General features: G+C 43.3%; 1 protein-coding gene across 5 annotated transcripts in view; it reads left to right on the forward strand.

The window, feature by feature from the left end:
- DDR2 (discoidin domain receptor tyrosine kinase 2) overlaps window positions 1–21,287 on the forward strand; it is a 150,008-nt gene that overhangs the window by 84,569 nt on the left and 44,152 nt on the right. For all 5 annotated transcript variants that reach the window (XM_072814723.1, XM_072814726.1, XM_072814724.1 and 2 more), the window contains one exon: window positions 3,888–3,996. In XM_072814723.1, the coding sequence (XP_072670824.1) occupies window positions 3,888–3,996 (109 nt within the window). The remainder of the gene's footprint in view (window positions 1–3,887; window positions 3,997–21,287) is intronic.

Below are 21,287 nucleotides of genomic sequence, written 5' to 3' on the forward strand. Positions count from 1 at the left end.
GATGGCAGCTCCAAGCTGCCTTTTTTAGCACGTGGAATAGCACCCGTAGACACTTAGAGCATAGCTACTGGAAGAAGGGATGAAGGAACACCCCTTGAGCAAGGATATTTACAGTTGAGCTTTATTCTCAAAACTTGCATGAATTGTCAAAAGGATTTGTACTATCAACCAAAGAAGTGGATAGAGAAGGGCCTTTCTACATCCTTGAAGTTCTCCTATGTGTGTTTGTGGCTTCTGCTCACATTGTCGCATTGCTTAAATATGGAACCCTTGGAAAAACTCCCCCAAAGGGGCAGAAAAGGGTGATGTATGCTTATCATAAACCTCGGGTACACTTCCTTTTAGGGTATGGAATTTAGCGTGGCCAAATGTAGTCACTGAATATGTGGCCCAAGGCAATCATTAATTCATGCTGCAAATATTTATCCAGCACTCTGGTAGGTGTTGAGAAAGCAATGGCGAGTAGAATAAACATGGAACTTATAGGGGGAGGGGTGTAGGGGGAGACCCTAATTAGACACTACAGCAAAGAGTATGTAATTAGAAACTAGGATCATTTCTTTGTAGAAAAATAATAAGAAGCTTTTAGTGCGTGCAACCAGAAGGCCAGAGAGTAGTTCACAGAGGAAGTGACTGCTGAACAGAGCTTTGATGTAGACAAAGAGAGCACGAAGCATTTTGGCGGAGGTCCTGAGGCAGAAGCAGGAGTGTAGCTCTGGTGACGTGCGTGGGCAGAGGCCAGATCAAAGGATGACGACAAAAACAAAACAAACAACGACGACGACGACAAAACCCATGTGGGTATTGGAATAATACAAACCCTGGGTTCGCATGAGTTTTGGCACCTGTCAGCTGTGTAACCAGATCAGTTTTAACCTCTTCCTCCTCAGTTACCTTGCTGATGAAAACTAACCAACTTGGGTTACCGTGAATATTACATGAGAGAGTCTTTGGCACGTGTTAGAGATCTGTGGTGTAGTTAGGGTACTTCACTTCTTCCGTGTTTGTTAGCTGCCAACACCTTAATTTTAAGCAAGCAAAGCAGAAATAGTCACTTGTTTTGGGGATTCACAGCCTGAAACCAAGCTGCAGTTTCCAAAAGGAAATGCAGTCAAAATTTTTTGAACATCTGATAGGTTCTACTTCATTCCGTGAAAAACCATTTTTGAGCACCTGCTTTGTGCAAAATAGAAAGTATTCTTCAGGGGATACAAGGATGAGCCATTTTGAAGGTAATGACTACATGGGTAAATTTATAACTGTGTCACAGAGAATCTATGGAGGCAAGATCAGTGTGTGTTTTGGTGAACGAGTGAGGTATAAAAGATGGGCCCAGTAGAAGGAACCACCGGGGATGGCTATGGTGGGGAGGAGGGCATGGCCAACAACTCAGGAGAAAGGTGCCATGAGAGAGAATTGTAGGACTCCCTTACAAAAGAGAGGGCAGTTGGCCTCGGCAGTGCTCGCAGGGCCAAATGGTTGCACGCAAGGAGCTCAGTCTTTGTGGAAGGACATCCTGGATTGTGGTCATGGCTGGTGCTGGAGTACAGCCACGACCAATGTCTCCAAGATCTGCCTGCGTGCTTCTCTGGACATACTAGTTTGGGGACTCATTGATGGAAACACGATGTTCTTGCTGCTGGCAGTGACTAGGGATGCTGCGACACATATCTACCCATCCAAATCAGTGCCATGAGACCATGCTTATCTTTTGTGGTCTTTGGATCACCCATCGCTGACCCCCACCATAAGGCCACTTTAGTCTTGTGTGTTTGATTAGTTTTGGCTCCATCCTCTCCAGGCATATGAATAACTGCTTTGGTGCTGTGGTTTGGTGTGTGTTTTTTCTTTTTTCTTTTTCTTTTTCTTTTTTACACCACTTTTTTTGAGGAGGGCAGATCAGAGTTCTACTGCCTAGAAAACATCATGGAAAGCTTCTGTTTCCTCAAACAGGGTCTTGGCTATGTTAGCACATTATTTACTCTCTCCCCATTATAGCCCATTATAATCCTACTAGCTTTCAAGAACCTGATCAAATCAGAGTTCTCCGTGAAGCCTTCTTTAATCACCCCAGCTGAACGGGATTTTGTCTTCCTTTATAATTATGTATTACAGGTTATTTATAACAGTGGATCCAGTGTTTGGTTGATGATTGGTGTTACCTGGAGGAAACTTTTGAAGAAAATTTTTATTCTAGAACAACTTTATATTTACAGAATCAATGCAAGGATAGTGCATGAAATTCCTGTTTATCCAATAGCCAGTGTGTCTCCTATTATTAACGTTGTACATTAGTATAGGACCTTTGTCACAGTAAATGAACCAATGTTGATACGTTATTATTAACTAAAGTCTATACTTTATTCAGAAGTCCTCAGTTTTCTGCTGATGTCCTTTATCTGTTCCAGGATGGTCCTTCAGGGCACCACACTACCTGTAGTTATGACGTCTCCTAAGTCTCCCTTAGCTGTGACAGTTTCTTGGACTTTCTTGTCTTTGGTGATCTTGACAGTTTTGAGGATTACTCAATAGGGATTTTGGAAAATGTCCCTAAATTTGGATCCGTCTGATGGTTTTCTCATGATCAGACTGAAGTAATGAGTTTTTAGGAGGAAGACCACAGAGGCTAAGTACCATTCTCATCACATCATATCCAGGATATGTAGTATCAGTATGACTTATCAGTGGTGAGGCTAACCTCCATCACCTGGCTTGAGGTCGTGTTCATCAAGTTCCTCTGCTGAAAAGGTCCTTTCTCCATGTCCATACTGGGCTCTTTGGGAGAAAGTCACTGTGCGCAGTTCACCCTAAGGGGAGAGGTTATGTGTCAACTCTTTTAAGAGCTGAGTGTCTGCCTAAATTATTTAGAATTCTTCTGAATGGGAAATTTTTCTGTTCTCTCCATTTGTTTATTCAATCATTTATTTATATCAACACGGACTTGTAGATATTTATTTTATACCTTGAGTTATAATCCAATACTACTTTATTTATTTTGTCACTCAAGATGTTCCAGCTTTGGCCACTGGGAACTTTTTCAGTTGGTTCCTGTGTCCCTTTGATACGTCCCCATCATTTTGGGGGGTGTATGCTTTCTTGATTTCTGTCACTAAAAGATTCTGTATGTGTCCTGCCCCAGACCTGGGATCAGCCATGTCTCCAGGGAACTCTGGTTCCTTTTTTTGAGGTATTGAAAACCAAGATGGGGGCACCAGGCTTACTTGCGGACATCATGGTGTCTGGCTTCCAGGCCCTCTTGGCCGACACAGCAAAGAGACCATGTGTGTATGCTAACCTGTATATATGCCTATATCTGTAAATGTTCCATATGTAACGTTATGTATCTCTATTAAACTGAATGTGAGTTCATACTCAGTGTCTCAACCCTAAGCCCTTACCACACAGGTCATTTGGGGGAATTTAAAGACACAGAATCCCAGGTACCTACCACTCCAGAGCCAGTAAAGTCAGGATCAATATTGACCTTAGATCTTTTGAAAGGCAAACACATTAACACCATGGAATGTTTTTCTTGGTTTAGTTTTGGAATCAATATCAAAATTATGAAAACTTCATAAACGTAGGTTTTGTTTTCTCACCATTTGCAATTTGGGTAGTTTTATATCTCAGTAAAAGTTTGTTGCCTGTCTAAAATTTTGCTAATTTTAATTCCACAATCTAATAGAGTTTGGAAATTCCTACATGATGTGACTTTTGAGTGTCCCAATGGTTCTCAAAGTCTGTGATTTGAAGTCCCTGATATAGAAATAAAAACTCTAAGAACACAAATATAATCGTACAAGTCATATTCATTCATGTTGACAGTATTTATGTCACTCATTTCCTCTCCTCTTTCTTGTTTTCTCGAATTTTTTGGTGGGCTGCAGTCTCCAGTTCCAACACCATCTTGTGAGCTGAACTCCGTTCCCAGGATGCCCTTGATGCTGCTCCTGCTGCTGCCCATCTTGAGTTCTGCAAAAGCTCAGGTCAATCCAGGTAACACAGCCATTGCTCAGCCACATGCTGGAAGAGTCCATCAGTGTTCATCTTGGGAAAGACCCTGCCAAGGGTACCCAAAGGGTTCCTTCCTTCCTTCTCTTGCTTTCCCTTCCTTCTTTCCTTCCTTCCTTCCTTCCTTCCTTCCTTCCTTCCTTCCTTCCTTCCTTCCTTCCTCTTACTTTCATGATGAAACATGTCCAAAATAGAATCAGAAACTAATGTCCTGTGTCTGTATAACATCTTGACTATCACAAAAGAGTTCCTGATATAAAGTAGGGTGGAGGAAATGGGAATTAAAAAAAAAAAGTGGAAGAAGCAGGCATTTGCTTCTGCATCTTCTAAGAAACAGAAGGAGAGAATTTTTAGATGCCATGCAGAACCTCTGCAGGTTGGATTTCCAGTTATTTTTCTCTGGTTCAGGTTTGTGTTTTACTTGGACGTCCTGTTGTGCCTTTGGGACCTTCGTCTTGTGGGCAGTCTTTCCTGCCGGGTGTGGCCATACTAAAAAATACATGTGTTAAGAGAAATCTTTTTAGTTTCCCTCATTTTTTAAAAGTTACATGTATATTTTACCTTTAAATTGAAGCATACGGTTTTATCCCTTGTCTATTACCCCAGCAGTGCCTCCTAACAACCTGTGTAGTGCTGGTAATTTAGTTTGGGCTTGGTTGAACTGTTGTTCTGATCTCTGGGTTCATGCACATATCCAGGAGTCAGCTGGTTATTGGTTCATCGGGGATGGTGTTGGCTCTGATGACCAGGCACCTTGGCTGTGCTCTCTTCTAGCAGACTAGTGTGGAGATCTTTTAGCAGAATTGCACAAGAGCAAAAGCAGAAGCAGAAATGCGCAGCATTTTGCAAGCTGATGCTTCAGTCACTGAAATCTCATTGTCCAAAGTGAGTGGCATGGCCAAGCCCAGCATCACAGTGGAATGGCATAAAGAGTTACCGGGGGGAAGGCTTGAATACAGGGAAGGATGAAGGACAACAGTCAATTTTTCATGTCAACACATAAAAATATAGGAAGGTACCCATAGTCTAAGTGCTCAATGTGATGAATTTTGCAAACTGAATACATCCATCAGCAGGATCCAGATTACAAAACAGAGCTTCACCAGACTTGGAAGGCAGGCTCTCCTCATGCTCCTCTCCAGTTACTTCTTCCCACGCTCACCCCATGCTAAATGTTATCCTGCTTTCTAACAATATAGGTTAATTTTTGCCTGTTTTTGTACTTTATATAAGTGAAAGCAGATGATCCCTAAATACTCTTTTGTGTCTGGCTTCTTTCATTCATTGTGTTGTGACATTCATCCCTACTCTTACATGCAGTTGGCAACTGTTTGTTTTCATTGTTATATAATGTTACTTTGTTTGACTATTTTATTTATCCAGTCTACTGTGGATGGGAATTTGGATTGTTTCCAGTTTGCATTCATCAGGAACAAATCTGCTACAATCATTCTCATAAAGGTCTTTTGGTAGAACTATGTACTCAGCTTTTTGGGGTACACACCTAGAAGCGGAATTGCTGGGTTGTATGCTACATACAATATGGTTTTCTACATACTGCCAAAGGGTTTTCTAAAGGGATTTTTCCTAATTTTCCACTCCACGATAGTGTATGAGAGTTTTAGGTGCTCCATGATGTATTTGATTTTTGAGGACATTTTTATTTTGTCCTTTTCATGTAGCATGAGGGTAGTTGTGAAAATTCTCACCCTCTTCCCCTCACCAGAATCCCATCTCCACGGGATATTCTTCATACCTGAAAAGGAACTATAATCAAAACACCTTAAAACCAAAGATTTATTGGTTTAATAAACCCAGTGCCCTACAGCTTTCTTACAATGAGCTTAATTGGAACATCTCGGATCTGAACTCGGACTCACCGTTTTTTCATTTTTTCTCCTCTGAGTTCCTCTCATCTGGTTGAAGTGTGGTTGCCTCTTGTTATGTTTAACAAGCCCAGATTGGGTTTCAGAGGAAGAGTCACTATGTGTGCACAGTGGTCAAAGGTTTTGGTGCCAGGCACATCCACAGAGACTGGAATGACATCCACAGAGACTGGAATGACGTGTTTTAATGGGTAAAACCAGAGGAGCTGTCCCTCTGTGTGAGAGAACCCTGCTGGATCCCTGCAGCAGGAGCTATTGGAAGATAGCAAAGAGTTATCTTTAAATCTTTTCCCCCTATTCCTGCTGTCACCCATTTCTGTTGGATCTTTCTGCCAAGGAAAAAGAAATAAAGGTCTTGATTTGCAAAGATCTTTATAGGAACATAGAATATTTGAAATACATTAATGAACTAATCCTTCTCTCTACCGATTTTTCTATTCTACCAAGGTAAGCTGAAGGCAAACAATGGGATATTGTAATTCATGTTACAGGATTTGGTCACCAAGCTGAGGGGTCGTGGAGTCTTAGGGGATACACACTGATGAACATAGAGTAGATATATAATAAATGCATGCCTATGGATTTATGGGTGACTATTTAGAAGTCCTTATTGTTATCTATTGAGAGATGGAAATTCTTGGCCACTTATGTTTTCCCCATAGGTTGGCTGCATGGAATAACTAAATGGCATCTTGGATTTAAGTCAGGAGAACTGGCTTATAAACAGATCTTATATAGAGCCAATTGTAAAAATATCGACACATATTTTAATAGATTACTTGATATAAAATATTGGCTGGCAAAAAGCAACTGGGCTAAGCACTAAACTTAATAATACTGAGTCTAAAATAAGCTCATTAATTTAAGTCCATTTTAGAGATTTCATCATGGCTGCTGGCGTCACCCCTCAGGGGATGCAGAGTAGTGCTAGTGCGATACAGGTAGTAGATCATGACATGAGACATGATGGCAGAGTGCTGCTGGCTCACTACTCTAAAACGCCAGAGCTTTGACAGTGGCAGTGAAGGGGTTAGTGGGGCAGGTGGTAGTGGTGGCATTTCCAGTAACGGCAGTGTTGAAGGTGGTGTTACCACTGGGGGCTGCGGTGTGGGCTCTGCAGGTCCACCCCGGAAATACTGACATGCAGGAGGATGCACACACAGTTCTAAAGTGTGGGCAGTGTGCCGAGTCATCTTCCAGTTGTAACAGTGCCCCAGGGACTGGGTCCTGAAGACTGTCGATTCAATGACGGAAGTCATTGGAAAAGGTCAAGGCAGTTTCCTCTGTCAAAATCATGGCTCAGGTGTGTCAGCTAGCGAGTGGTATCCCTGTCAAACAGTCATACCAACAATTTCTGAAAAACGTTCCTACAAATCAACAAATGACTTGGATATTATTAGAACAATCTGATGAATGATTTGCAATTCACACAGAACATAGTATTTAACTCACTCAGAAGATTATTTTGAGGAACAGCCTAGTTACAACCCTGGGTTGGTCTTAAATTAGTTGTGTGGCATTAAGCATGCCGTTGTACTTTTCTTCACACTTCCTTAATCCTTTCTCCTGTAGTGAGATGAAGTTGGACTACATGATCTCTGAGAGCCTTTCTGGCACAAACTTACTATGATTTTATGGTGTGGGAGCCTTACTGCCTATATTGGAATATATGGATGGGCTTTAGGCTTGGAAGTAGGGTTCCTGACCTTGAGTGGCTCTTTGTAAGAAAACCTGCTTGTCCCCAACTCCTGGTGCTTCTCAGACTCAGGAATCTAAAATCTGAGCTTCATTACAAGCTTGCCTTTGAGGTTAAGCACAAAGAAGATAGCTGATTAATTAAAAAAAAAAAAATGTACCCTAAAATGCCCCCTAGTGACAGATTGGGTACAGAATAGCTGCCCCAGCCTGACATGCAGGAGTTTCATAATACTAGAAGCCTTTTGTATGGCTTTTTTTTTTTTTTTTTTTTTTTTGTCTCTGGAGGTGGGTCCAAGAAGTCTTTCAGGAAGAAGGAATAGCATAAGCTGTTGCTGGAGGGAGGGAGAGGTTCACATGGGCTGCCTGGAGGAGGGTGAGTGAGGGACCCAAAGAGGCAGCTTTTCCATCCTCTTGCAGGTCTTTGGGTCAAGTTTCGCCTCCTTCTCAACTTGAGCTGGGCTACTGGACTCAACAGGAGAGCCTGGGAGTACCTCCAGGAGAAAGAGAAGTCTTTAGACTTCACAATGAAGCATAAGAACGCTCTGGGCTTTAGTATTTGTTTGATCAGCCAGCAAGGTCAGACTCCTCTAGGCTTCTCCCTCGATGGCCAGCCAGGGCCCAGAATCTCATGACTTTCTAGCTAAGAGGATGAATAAAAGTGACCTGATTACCCCGGACCCAAGCCCAGGGGTCTGAGGTCCTAAAGACTCACCAAACCAACCTGATAATTGCTGTCTGTGAGGAGCACAAGGGCAGTTGGTCCCACCCTCTGACTTGGCCTGTGATAACTGGTTTTACTTGGAAAAGGGAAAAACAGTTCTTTTTCCCTAACAGGCAACCCAGGCATTTAGGATCCATGGTATGGAGCCAGGGCAGGGCAGGGCAGGGCTGGGGCTTCCTTCCTGTTTCCATTCCACGCTTTCCCCTCATAGGAAGCAGGCAACTTACTAGTGATTCAGAGCCCTGGGGTGGGGGAGTCCTCTTTCGGTGTCTAGAATGTTCTTCTCTCAGGGCAGAGACAAAGACATGAAGGGGCTGGGATTTTGAGAGGAGGAATTCTTCTCCTATAGACTCCAGATTTGTTTTAGGTTCCTCACTGGGATTTTGTTATTTCCAGCATCAATCCTACCTTCCAGTAAGTTCTTCAGGTCTAGGCAAACTAGCATCCTAGGCCGTTTGTGTTGCAATGGACCTTAGTGATATTTAAGTCCCTCTTCCTCATTTGACAGATAAAGGAAGTGGTGTCAAAGGGGGTGAGTGATTCGTCCATGGGCACACATCTAGCTAATGGTAAAGCAGGAACTCATGGCGCTAGTCTCCTGGCCCTAAGTTCTTTCCACTAAAACCATCCAGCCCCACCAGGGAGTCAGTAAGGAAATGACTTTCTCCAATAATCATGTAATAGCTGGGCATCCTCATGGTTTCCTTTTGTGACTGCCAGTGTGCGTTGATGGGGATGAGGGGTCACTGGGGTTTGAGGGATGACCTGAGGCCAAGGAATAAGAGAAGACTAACAGGATCATACAGAGCTCGTTCTTGTAGCCTTGGTCTCGTTAGCACGCCCAGCAAGCTAGGCTGGCACTAGAAAGCCCCTTGGGACTGACTCACCCTCGCAAAGAAACCAAAGCACCAGAGATGCTCTGGTTCCTTTCTGCACAGAGTTGTCCTCTTGTCCTCACCCCTTTGTCTCCCACCAAAGCTGATACAAGTTAAGTTACTTACACACATTTCCAAATTGCAGAATCATTTTTGTTTCCTTGAGCTCTCCTTATTCATGTGCTCAGAGAGTGCGAGAGGGTTGGTGGGGGTCATGCAATGAGCCTGTGGTACTAGTTTCAGGTTTCTGAAACCAGATCTGAGGTGCTAGTGTTATGCGTATGTATATATGTTTGTGTGTGTGTGTGAGAGAGAGAGAGAGAGAGAGAGAGGGAGGGAGAGAGAGAGAGGGAGGGAGAGAGAGAGAGAGATTTTGCTTGCTTGCTTTATTCGGCTGAGGAGGGCCCTCAGAGGGAGATAAAAAATTCTGGGAAGGACCTCCCTGCTTGAATTTCTCTGAAGCAAGCAATGCCTGATGCAGCCCAGATTGGCTTTCTTGCTTGTGTGTGTGTGTGTGTGTGTGTGTGTGTGTGTGTGTGTGTTTGTTTGTCAAGTCTAGCCTGAGGGTGGCCTTTGGTATCCTTCCTGCCAGTAAAAGGATCTTTCTCTGGGGACAACAGAAGCTCATCTGCCCCTCAAACATCCCTGGTTGTGCCAAATAGGGAAAAAGAGAATGCAGAGTTCAAAGAAGGGCACCAACTAATATTCAATGAGCGCTTAATATATTCCTGGTGCTATTCTAAGTGGGTGTCAGCAAATTTAATCTTCACAATAATTTTATGAATTAGGTCATACTGTTATTCACAAAGGAGAAACTGAGTCCCAGGAACATTAGGTGACTCCCTCAAGATTACAGAGCTCGCGAGGTGGCGGAGGGAAGATGCGATCCACCTCCAGCAGCATATTCTTGACCTCTGTGCTCTAACTGCCGCTTGGAGTGTGAGACTCATAGGATGTTCATGTGCTACACAACCCGGGTCAGGTCCCCAGTGTCTTCCTGGTTGAAATACGGAAGGTATGAGAGTGAGCTGGACAGGAAGGAATTGGTTAGGCTAGATGAAAAGAAAAAAGGAGAGCATGTGAGCTTAAGGAAAGGCACAGAGCACAATAGGAAAGTAAGAGTGTGGAGATGTTTGTCATCGAGGGGTCATGAGGGCAAGAGGGAGGTTACGGTGGTACCAAAACCAGGAGCCACAGAACTTTGGGATCCTCGGTATGTGACAAATGCTTTCTGATCACAAGCTTTGTCTTCATCCGGTGATAACAAAACGCTATGCCATGTCCTTCCTCCCAGGATGCTCGTTCTTTCCACTGCCCCTTACAACAGTTAGATTTCTTATTTTATTTTTAAGTAAATTTATATCCCCTTCACCCATTTCTCCCACCCCTCTACCCCTGACCTCAGGCAACCACCGATCTCTTCTCTATGTCTGTGAGCTTGTTTTTCTTGTTGTTTTTTTTAGATTCCCCATTTAAGAGAGATCATAGAGTATTGACTCTGACTTATTCCACTTAGCATAATGCCCTCGGGTTTCATTCATGTTGTCACGAATGGCAGGATTTCCTTCTTTCTCATAATTAAGATTCTATTGTACAATATACCACAATTTCCTTATCCATTCATCCATTGATGGACGCTTTGGTTGTTTCCACATCTTGGCTCTTATAAATAATGCTGTGGTGAACATAGGGGTGGTGGTGCATATATCTTTTTGAATTAATGTTTTCATTTTTTTCAGATAAATATCAAAAAGTGAAATTGCTGGATCACATGGTAGTTCTATTTTTTTAAAAGGTTTTATTTATTAATTTGAGAGAGAGAGAGAGAGAAAGAGAATGAAAGCACAAGCAGGGGGAGAAACAGAGGGAGAGAGAGAGAAGCAGATTCCCCAGTGAGCAGGGAGCTGGATGCAGGGCTCCATCCCAGGACCCCGAGACCATGACCTGAGCTGAAGGCAGATGCCTAACTGACTGAGCCACCCAGAATGGTAGTTCTATTTTTAATGTTTTCAGGAAACTCCACACTGTTTTCCATAGAGGCTACACCAATTTACATTTGTACCAGTAGCGCATAAAGATTTATTTTTCTCCATATCCTCACCAACACTTGTTATTTCTTATCTCTTTGACAGTAGCCACTCCAAAAGGTGGGAGGTGAGATCTCATTGGGGTTTTGATTTGCATTCCCCTGATGATGCACAGATATTGGACATCTTTTCATTACTTGTTTGCCATCTGTATGTCTCCTTTGGAAAATGTCTATTTGGATCTTCTGCCTGTTTTTTAATTGGATTTTTGTTGTTGTTGTTGTTTTTGCTATTGAGTTGTACGAGTTCTTTATATATTTTGGATATTAATTCCTTACCAGATATACTATTTGCAAATATTTTTTCACCCATACAGCAGGTTGCCTTTTCATTTGTTGATGGTTTCCTTTGCTGTGCAGAAGCTTTTTAGTTTGATGTAGTCCCACTTATTTATTTTTGCTTTTGCTGCTTTTGCTTTTGGTATCAGATTAAAAAAAATGTTGCCAAGACACACATCAAGCAACTTACTGCCTATGTTTTCTTCTAGGAGTTCTATGATTTTAGTTTTATGTGCAAATCTTTAATTCATTTCGAGTTCATTTTTGTGCATAGTATAAGACAGTGGTCAAGTTTTATTCATTTGCATGTGGCTGCCCAGTTTTCCCACCACCATTTATTGAAGAGACAGTCCTTTCCCCATTGTATGTTCTTGGCTCCTTTGTTGTAAATTAACTGACCATGTATGTGTGGATTTATGTCCAGGTTCTCCGTTTTGTTTTTGTTTTTTTTAATGTCCAGGTTCTCTGTTTTGTTCCATTGATCTATATGTATGCTTTTATGCCAATACTGCACTGTTTTAATTACTACAGCTTTGTAAAGTATCTTGCAATTGGGGAGCATAATGCCTTCAGCTTTATTCTTTTTTTTCAGGATTGCTTTTGCTATTCAGATTCTTTGGTGGTTCCATACAAATTTTAGAATTATCTGTTTTTATCCGTTTGAAAAACAACCACTGGAATTTTGATTGAATCTATAGATTTCTTTGGAGAATATGGACATTTGAGCAATATTTATTCTTTCATCTATAAGCATGGAAGATATTTCTATTTATTTGTATCGTCTTTGATTTCTTTTATTAATGCTTTGTAGTTTTTGATATACAGGTCTTTCACCTGCTTGGTTAAGTGTATTTCTAGGTATTTTTATGCAATTTTATTTATTTATTTTTTTAATGCAATTTTAAATGGGATTATTTTCTTTATTTCTCTTTCTGATACTTCATTTTTAGTGTATAGAAATGCAACAGATTTTTGTGTATTGATTTTATATCCTATAACCAGGATGCAGGTTCCTTTTGCTATCATATTTTTTAAAGATTTTATTTATTTATTTGTTTACTTATTTAAGAGAGAGAGAGTGAGCATGAGCAGGGGAAAGAGAAGAGGGAGAGGATCTTCAGCAGATTCCCCAGTGAGCAAGGAGCCCGACACAGGGCTTGATCTCATGACCCTGAAATCATGACCTGAACCAAAATCAAGAGTTGGATGGTTAACCAACTGAGCCACCCAGGCACCCCTTGTATCATATTTCAACAAATCTGAGACCAACATATTCTAAGATGTAGACAGGCAGTAAGCCCTCCTGGGTCCTTGGTCCAGATTGTTCCCCAAATTGGTGGTTCTTCTTGACCCTGAGATAGTGTGGAGAGTGAGTGTTGACACACAGTGTGATGCCAATGTGGTTGGTGAATAGACCATGGCAATGGAAATCAAGAGACCTAGAGTCTGATTCCAGCTCTGTCACTATCTAGCTTTGTGACTTTAGGTAAAACTCTGTATACAACTTTACTCACTTATAAAATGGAGGGAATAAACTCCACTCTCTGCACTTCACACAGCTATTATAGGGGGTCCAAATGAGATATAAGGGAAGTTAATGGGCTTTGGAACGTTACATGCAAATATTAAGGGTTGTGATTTGTTACTTTTGGAAGAAAAGGAAAATAAAATAAACCAAATACCATAAAACAATGGTTTCTATTTAGCAGATGATGGGGGAATAAAGAAAAAAAGAGTTCATTAGTGACCATTATGGTCCGTTGTGGTTTCCAAGAAAGACTCAAGTTACCTTTGGGAATTGGGGGCTTCTGACAATCCTGAACTCTGGCCATCCTGACTCCAAGGGGACACGGGGCCCTGTGCCCAGGCGAGCTTATCCACAGCAGTGTGTTTTTCTGAGGGAGAATACTGTGATTGTTGACTTAGCTTTTGGTCCTAGCCAACAGGACTCTGAAGAGCATGGATGTGGCAAGATTAGGCCTCCCAGAACTTTTCGTGGTTTGGATGCATACACAGTAAAGTAAAGTAAAAGTTAAGACATTCAAAACAGTGAGGTTTTGGGGGAAGGGGTGTAAGTAGGAGGTGATGAGTTGTTAAAAAATATGCAACATTTCCCCCCCTGCTTCACTGATGTTTATGACTTTGGTCTTTGTCTTGTTTGGTGTGGCAGTGATCTCTTGCATAGTCACGACCAACACCTATCACAGTACTTGGCTTATATAGGCAATCAGTAAGTGCTTGAGGAATGAGGAGAAGGCGGGAAGGAAGGGAGCCAAGGGGCACCAGGCTTCTCTATTTTTCTGCAAAAAAAAGCATCTAAATTCTGCCATTTGAGACTTGATCTCACAAAGATGTTAGGAACCCCGAGGGGGAGTTCATAAGAGTATCATCCCTTTGAATGATGGGGATGCCAAGTACAGAGGGAGTGAGCCAGAAGGAGGACGGGGACTCTGCAGCCCTCTAGCTGCAGCTGCTTGTGTGAAGTGTCAGGCGTCCAGCCTCCTGGTGTCTGAGGGCCCAGAGAGCTCTAGCCCTGGGCAGAGGCAGAGCAACCTCTGTGCTTTTTCTCAAATGCCTAAAGTCTCCTTGCTTTGGCCCTATCAGCAGAGCATTTTAGAGGTTGTAAATAGAGGGAAACATGCTTAAATTTACCCAGCTACGTACCCAAAAGCTCTGGCTTTTGGCACGATAGGGACGGAATTCAGATTCAACCTTTGAGGTGCCATAGCCTCTATTCAAGATATCAGGCCAAACAACAAAGTGCATTTTCTGTGTACCAGCATGGCTAGCTTAAGAAATGATTCATCCTGGCACAGGGGGAGCCCTGGCTATGGGGGTGGGGCAAATCCACCTTGGGAAAGCTATAATTTTAGTTTGTTTGCTTTTAGTAGGTTGGACCAATATTTAGGACATTGTTGGAGCCTTTCTTATTGAGAAACTTGCTCAACAGTGATAGATAGCTATGCATTTGGCAAATGTGCTCAGCAAGAAAAATGCTGCTGGCTGGAGGGATCCCTGGTCTCCCTCAAGAGCTCTGGGGTTTTGCCCCCGAGTGATGCTCTGTCTGTGCAAAGCCCAGAGTCCGCCTCCTGCTCCTGCTCCAGAATTGAGGACTGGCTAAACGCGGCTGCAGGAGTTCTATCACCTCTCAGATTCTCCCTTCTGTGAAGCGCTAGTCCCCTTTCCTCACAACCTCTTTGGAGAAACATCTGTTTGGATATTCTGACCATTTTTAACCTTTTTATTTATTTTTTTAAACATCAGGCAGCAATCAGATGCTTACAAAGAGATGCTTTATGAATTTTATCTAGCTCTTCCAGATATTCTCAGGGAGAGCACTGGTTACTGCAAGCTACTCCATCTCACCTGGAAGCAGGACTAAAAAGTTGACTCTTATTGCCATCCTGATTCACGTTAACTGGTTATGGTGTGCTTTTTGAGTTGGTTAGTGGGAAACTTGGAGCCAGATTTGAGGCCCATCACCAGCAGAGGGCTAGATCCAAATGTAATATATTTCTGACATTAATCTTAGCTCTCCAGTTCATCTTATTGTCCCTATTCTCTTTCCCCTTAGCATACATACCTTCATTTGTTTGTTTATTATCTCACACAATCTTGGAAGCCAATTCCAATCTTTGTTGTAATGAGTCAGAGTAAAATAGCTTAAAAAAAAAAAAATATATATATATATATATATATATATATATATATATAACATCTAACCTCTGTTATTACTGCTCTAAGTGTTACTCTGCTTTAAACCTTATGAAGTACCTGATGTATGTTAACCCCTCTTTCCTTGCATGTAGCATTCCCATAAGCAAATACTAGGATTACCATTAAGCCGAGAGCTGAAAGGTAAGTAACCTTCCCCAGGCCATAAAACCTCTGAATTGCTCAATAAAGAGTGAACATGTAATAGTTAAAACAAGTAATCCCTTCTTCCTCCTTCCAAACGTCATTTCTGGAGCTCTGTAATACTTCATGAAGTATGCTAAATCCTGCATATTCACTATATGAAGTCTCTGTAACAACCCTTTGGGCAATATTTTGAAAGACGAGGAGATTCAGGTTTAGAGAGGTTTAGGAACTTGTCTTGGAGTCGCATAATTTGGAAGTGGCAGATCTAGTTTTAAGCTTCCAAACCAAAAAAAAAAAAAAAAAAAGAAAGAAAGAAAGCTTCCAAACCCTGCTTTTTTCTTCTCTTTTCAATTCCTGACCTTCATGGCGACCTAGCTGTCCCCTCAACGTGCCTCTTTGTTAGAGGGAAGGACACACCATTTCACCGTGAAGCCGTCACTGATGTTGTGAGCCAGGAGGAAGACTGTATCCTGGCTGGCCCTCACTTTACTACCCTGGAATCCCATTCAGCCTGGGGACCCCTCTTCTGGAGCTCTGCAGCAATGGTTTCCGGGAAGTATTTGGGCTTCTAGGAAAGCTGCAATTCTAAAGGGCTAATCCCAAGGGGGATTTCGACTTGGGGCAAAGGGGTCCTGGCAAAATAGACCCGTGTACGTAGAGGAGCCCAAGTAATCTTCCTTGGCTCTTAGCAGGATCCCATTGTGCAGATATTTACCTGAATAGCGAACCAGTTTGAAGCAGCCTCCCATGTGGGGTTTGCGGGGAGCAGGGACCCAAGCAACAGCTTCTTTAATGAGATCATCTTATCCTTTCTGGAACTGGAAGAAATCCATCATGGTAGCCAGGGGTTGAAGAAAGAGTAACCAGGGATCAGGAGACCTGAATTTCAGTCCTAATTACACTCGTCAGCAGTGCATCCCTAAGTAACTCAGTTTGCTTCTGGGGGGCTCTGAGGTTCTGATATTTAATACAGAGTCATTGGAGGCATTGGTTCCTGAAGCCCCTTTCTGGCTCTAAAGTCTATGATTGCAGATGTTCTTTTAGACCATAGATCGTCTTGGGCCCCCTGGTTGACCCCAATAGCCCCACTCTTGATCAGTCTTGTCTTACTTGCACCCAGCAAGGCCCAGGTGTCAGTGCTCCATGCCCCTGGCCTCACATGTGCCATGTGTGTGTTTTCCTGGAAGCTGCATATAGGACACTCATTGACAGGTCAGCCTGTGGTCTGGAGCTAGCAGTGAGATGGTAAACATCATGGAACAAGCAGCCCTTTCAGGCTCTCAACCTTGGCAGCACGGCATGAAAATAATTCTTGGGAAGCTGGGGCCCTAGTGGCAGCTGCTTCTCCTCAGCCTGCCTGCCAGGCCCTAACGGAGCTCAGGACGGATCGAGCTCTCCCTGGGCATGCGGCAGCCGGCACTGGTACTTTTCCATTCTGGGAAACTGGAAAGGGAATTGGCTTCTCTGTCCAGGAGATCGGCGGGTAGCGGAAGTGTCAAGAACCACCAAGACAGCTCAGCAGGCAGATTCAGGACACACTTCTTTGCTGCCGGGTCTCTTGCTTTTCTTGCCTGTTCTCTGCCTTTTCATGCTTCCTTATCTTTCATGATGCGGAGTTCAGAGACAGATGGATGGAATCTGATAAAAAAAAAAAATGAAGTGGGCTTGGGGGGAAAGCAAAGGGGGCCTGACATTTAGGACTTGGCACTCTGAGCCTTTGCTATTGGCTGAGATCCCTTCCACAGAAGGAGTTTACCAAAAATAGGCATAGTCAATAGGAAAACCACAGTGGTACTGCTGAGAAGTGCCACGTTGGTTGCCCTGGGCCAAGGCTTATCCTGGTTCCAAAGACCCACTAGGATGAGAAAGGCCATCCAAGATCAGCTTGTCTATTTTCCTGTGCCCTTTCTCTGAGGCCCCTGGGAATACTGATTCACCAAGAAACTTTGCCTAATGGCTGCTTCTCTGGCTCTTATCTCTGGATTCCCCATCCTTATTCCTATATTCTTTGATCCCAGCACCTAGACCTCCAGACCCACCCCCATTGTCTGGAAAAGGTTTGTAATACCTGCGGGCTGAGAGCTTGGCTCTGGCTTTGAGCTGGGGACCCTCATCAAGGCATACAGTGTGATTCCCAGCTGTTTTCCCATCTCCTGTGCCTCTCATCACCAGAGCTTGGAGATCCCTCCTTAGCACAGCTTGTTGAACAGTTACCCAGTATCCATTGACTAATATTCATGCCAGAGCTTTTCTTCCTTTCATGCAAATGCCCCCCAAGCCCTTGAAAGGCATCCCTGCTGCTCACCATCATTTGGAGATGGTTGAGAAATGAATCATTTCTGGAGACGTGAATCAGTCACAGCACCTACCCTCAAGAGTTCAGCGCTCCATTCACTCAGCCTTGCATCCATCCATCCATCCATCCATCTCTCCATCCCTCTACTCTCTTGCTTACTTATTTATTTGCCAGGTGTATATTGAGCATCTAATGGGCACTATGTGTTGCCAGGTGTGTATTGAGCATCTAATGGGCACTATGTGTTGGCAGTGGCTGAGAGGGGGAAAAGAAAGAGTCTGACATGATTACTATTCTCAAAATTGCTTATAATTTCAGTAAGGAGGTAAACAAGTACAAGGGAACTAGAAAATCTGGTGAAGGTTGTTACCTAAAAGCACTTGCCACCCACCTCTTTTATCTCCTTGTCATATTTTAGGGTTTAGGGTTTTTCCGTAGCTTTTATTGTCTAAAATAGTAACAACTGCATAATAGCTATTGTCAAATAGACAGTTTGATCGCCCATTTGATTATTGCAAATCTCTTGCCTTTTGTTCCTCTCCTCTACCAAAATGTAAGATCCATGGGCTAAGTCACTTTGTCTATCCTGTACACCTTGGACCTTCAAAGCAGGAACTTATTTTAGATAAATTCATGGATGTTAAATAAACTAACATTAACATTAAATACATACAGTTGTTAAATAAATACATGAACAAAAAGATGGGTTACAAGAGATACGTAATGACCATCAATTACAAGAAAGTCTTATAGGTCTGGTCAAACATCATTAGTCAAGGCTACCCTTGTCTGATTTCCCAGATCTTTGTTTTTAAGCCTCATAATTATGAACAACAGAAAACTCTTCTTTTGTCACTTTTTAAACAGATATTTACTGAGCCTTCAGTTAATGCCAGACACCCTACTAGAAATTAGGGAAGCAACAGAGAGGCTCCCTGGCCATATGACACTGTTTAGTGGAGAGACTAAAACCAAACAAATAATTATTTGTATTACAAGTATGAAGAACACTAAAAAGGGAACCAGTGCATTATAAGAACATGTAACAGGGGCATGCCCCTGGGTGGCTCAATGGTTGAGCGTCTGCCTTTGGCTCAGGTTGTGATCTCAGGATCCTGGGATCGAGTCCCGCATCAGGCTCCCTGTAGGGAACCTGCTTCTCCCTCTGCCTGTGTCTCTGTCTCTCTCTTGTGTCTCTCATGAATTAATAAATAAAAATCTTAAAAAAAAAAAGAGCATGTAACAGAGATTCCTAATTTCCCCCGAAGGCTCAGAGGAGTTCCCTGAGAGCTGGGGGATGAGCAAAAGTCAGCAGGTAAGGAAGGGGAAGGAAGGAACATTCCAGGTAAAGGGAACATGACCTACAGAGGTTAGAAGGTACTCTGCATTGATGAAGTTGAGATGAGACCCAGTGTGCTGGGACACAGAGAGTGTAGATGTGCTGATAGCCTAAGGTGAGGCTGGAGAGGTAGGCTGAGGCCCAAGCCCTCAGACCACACAGGCCACACTGTCCCGGGCAGTCTGAAAAGCTGGTTCATGTCAAAATAAGGTTTTAGGAAGCCCGCGTGGGCTGCTGTGTGGAGAAGAGTTGGTGGAAGAACCAGAAAGAGAGCCAGAAGGCATTATTGTAGTTCAGTTGTGAGGTGGCGGAGGTTGGGCCCTGTATGGGAGGCGAGGAGAAGGACAGAGATGGCTGGACTCAAGAAATCGGCAGTAAGTAGGGGTTGTAGGATTTGCTAATGGACTGGATGACTGACTCCCAAAAGACAGGTTTACCTCTCACTCCTCAACTGCCTCCTAGCAGGAATAAACATGTCACCTGTCATTCCTGACCTGTCCTGGTCCCCAGGCAGAGGTCTAGGGCCACATCTACCATGGATCAGGGAGGCCTTCCAGGTCTCATCGTGGTGTTGCCACTGCTGTCCATACGTGGTTGGCTTATACCCTTTTGTGTGAGGGAAGGGCTGGAGGGGAGGAAGAGGAGGGAATCACTGACACAGGTAGATTTTTTTTTTTTTAATATATGGAGAACTGAAGTCTCCTTTCATCCCCTAGTTATTCCAGTTATGAAACTGGGGCTGCATCAGTGTCACCTGGAGGGCTGGTGACCACGTAGTTGGCTGGGCTCCACACGCAGAGTGATTCAGTAGATCAGAGGTGGGGACTGAGGGTCTGCATTGGTATCAAGTTCCCCAGTGGTGGGGATGCTGCTAGTCCCCGAGTGCACTGTGAGGATTGCAGCCCTTACACAGGAATAGATCAGGGGAGCAAAGAGCCTCAGCAGGGGAACTGGTGCTCCTCTGACACCAAGCAGAGTATCCTAGGTGGGATCTCTCTCCCTCTCTTTCTCTCCCTTTCTTTGTTAAATATGGAAAGGTTCAGTCAGAGCATAACATAGACAGGATTCCTGAGCCCAGGAGATATGGACATGTTTCATAACAGCGGCTCAGCTGCAGCACTCTGTTAAAACTTCCTGGTTGCAGTTCCCAGGATAAGCAGTGCCTTGGTGGAGAAGTTATTTGCAACATTATCATGACTCACCCCATGCGACCCTCTTTCCCATTTCTGGTTTACTTTAGATGTTCTGAGAAACAGAAGTTCTCATTACACTTGTGGCCCAATGACTAGAGATGCACGATAGCCAGGAATGAAAGCCCAGTGGGACTGTGAGTGTGGATGTCTCTGGACTTCGGAATGGCCCCAGAGAATCATCATGTGTCCAGGCTGGAAGGGACCTGGGAGCGGTGCTTCCCAAGCCTGGCTGTACAGCAGAATCACCTGGGAAATCTTTTAAATATGCAGGTTCCTGGGCACAGTTTCAGATCTCCCAAAGAAAAGCCTCTAAGATGGGGCTCACAACCATATGTTCTACAATCTTCCTAAGCAATTCTAAAGCAGTCATCCATGGACTGGCTTTTGGGAACCCTTGCCTTGGAAAACATCTAATCTAGCTCCCTCGCTTTTTGCACAAGAAAACTGAGACCCAGAAGGGATGTGACCTTTGCTCGGATACCAGAGTGGATTTGAAATCTCTTTATTTTCAGAGGTTGTGTGGCCAAGAGGGCAGTCTTTCAAATCAGATTCTAAAGTGACTTAGTATTTAGTCAATGGATGGCTTTGGGCATTTTAAAAAAAAATCATGTATTTATTTTGAGAGAGAGAGAGAGAGAGAGAGAGAGAGAGCATGAGCAGGAGGGCCAGAGGGAGAAGGAGAGAGAATTCTAAGCAGACTCCTGTGCTCAACATAGAGCCTGACATGAGGCTTAACTTAATAGTTACTCAATGAACGGCCTTGGGCAGTCGTCGTCGTCTTCTTCTTCTTCTTCTTCTTCTTCTTCTTCTTCTTCTTCTTCTTCAGATTTCTTTATTTATTTTTAGAGAGAGGGAGAGAGAGAACAAGAGCAGGAGGGACAGAGGGAGAAGGAGAGAGAATTCCAAGCAGACTCTGAGCTCAGCTTGAGCCTGACATGGGCTTTGATCTTATGATCCTGAGATCACAACCTGAGCCAAAACCAAAAGTTGGTCTTTTAACTGACAGCACCAGCCATGCACCCCTCCTTGGGTGGTTATTTAA

This window comes from Canis lupus, chromosome 38 (genome assembly GCF_048164855.1).
Source record: "Canis lupus baileyi chromosome 38, mCanLup2.hap1, whole genome shotgun sequence".
In the NCBI taxonomy this organism is placed as follows: domain Eukaryota; kingdom Metazoa; phylum Chordata; class Mammalia; order Carnivora; family Canidae; genus Canis; species Canis lupus.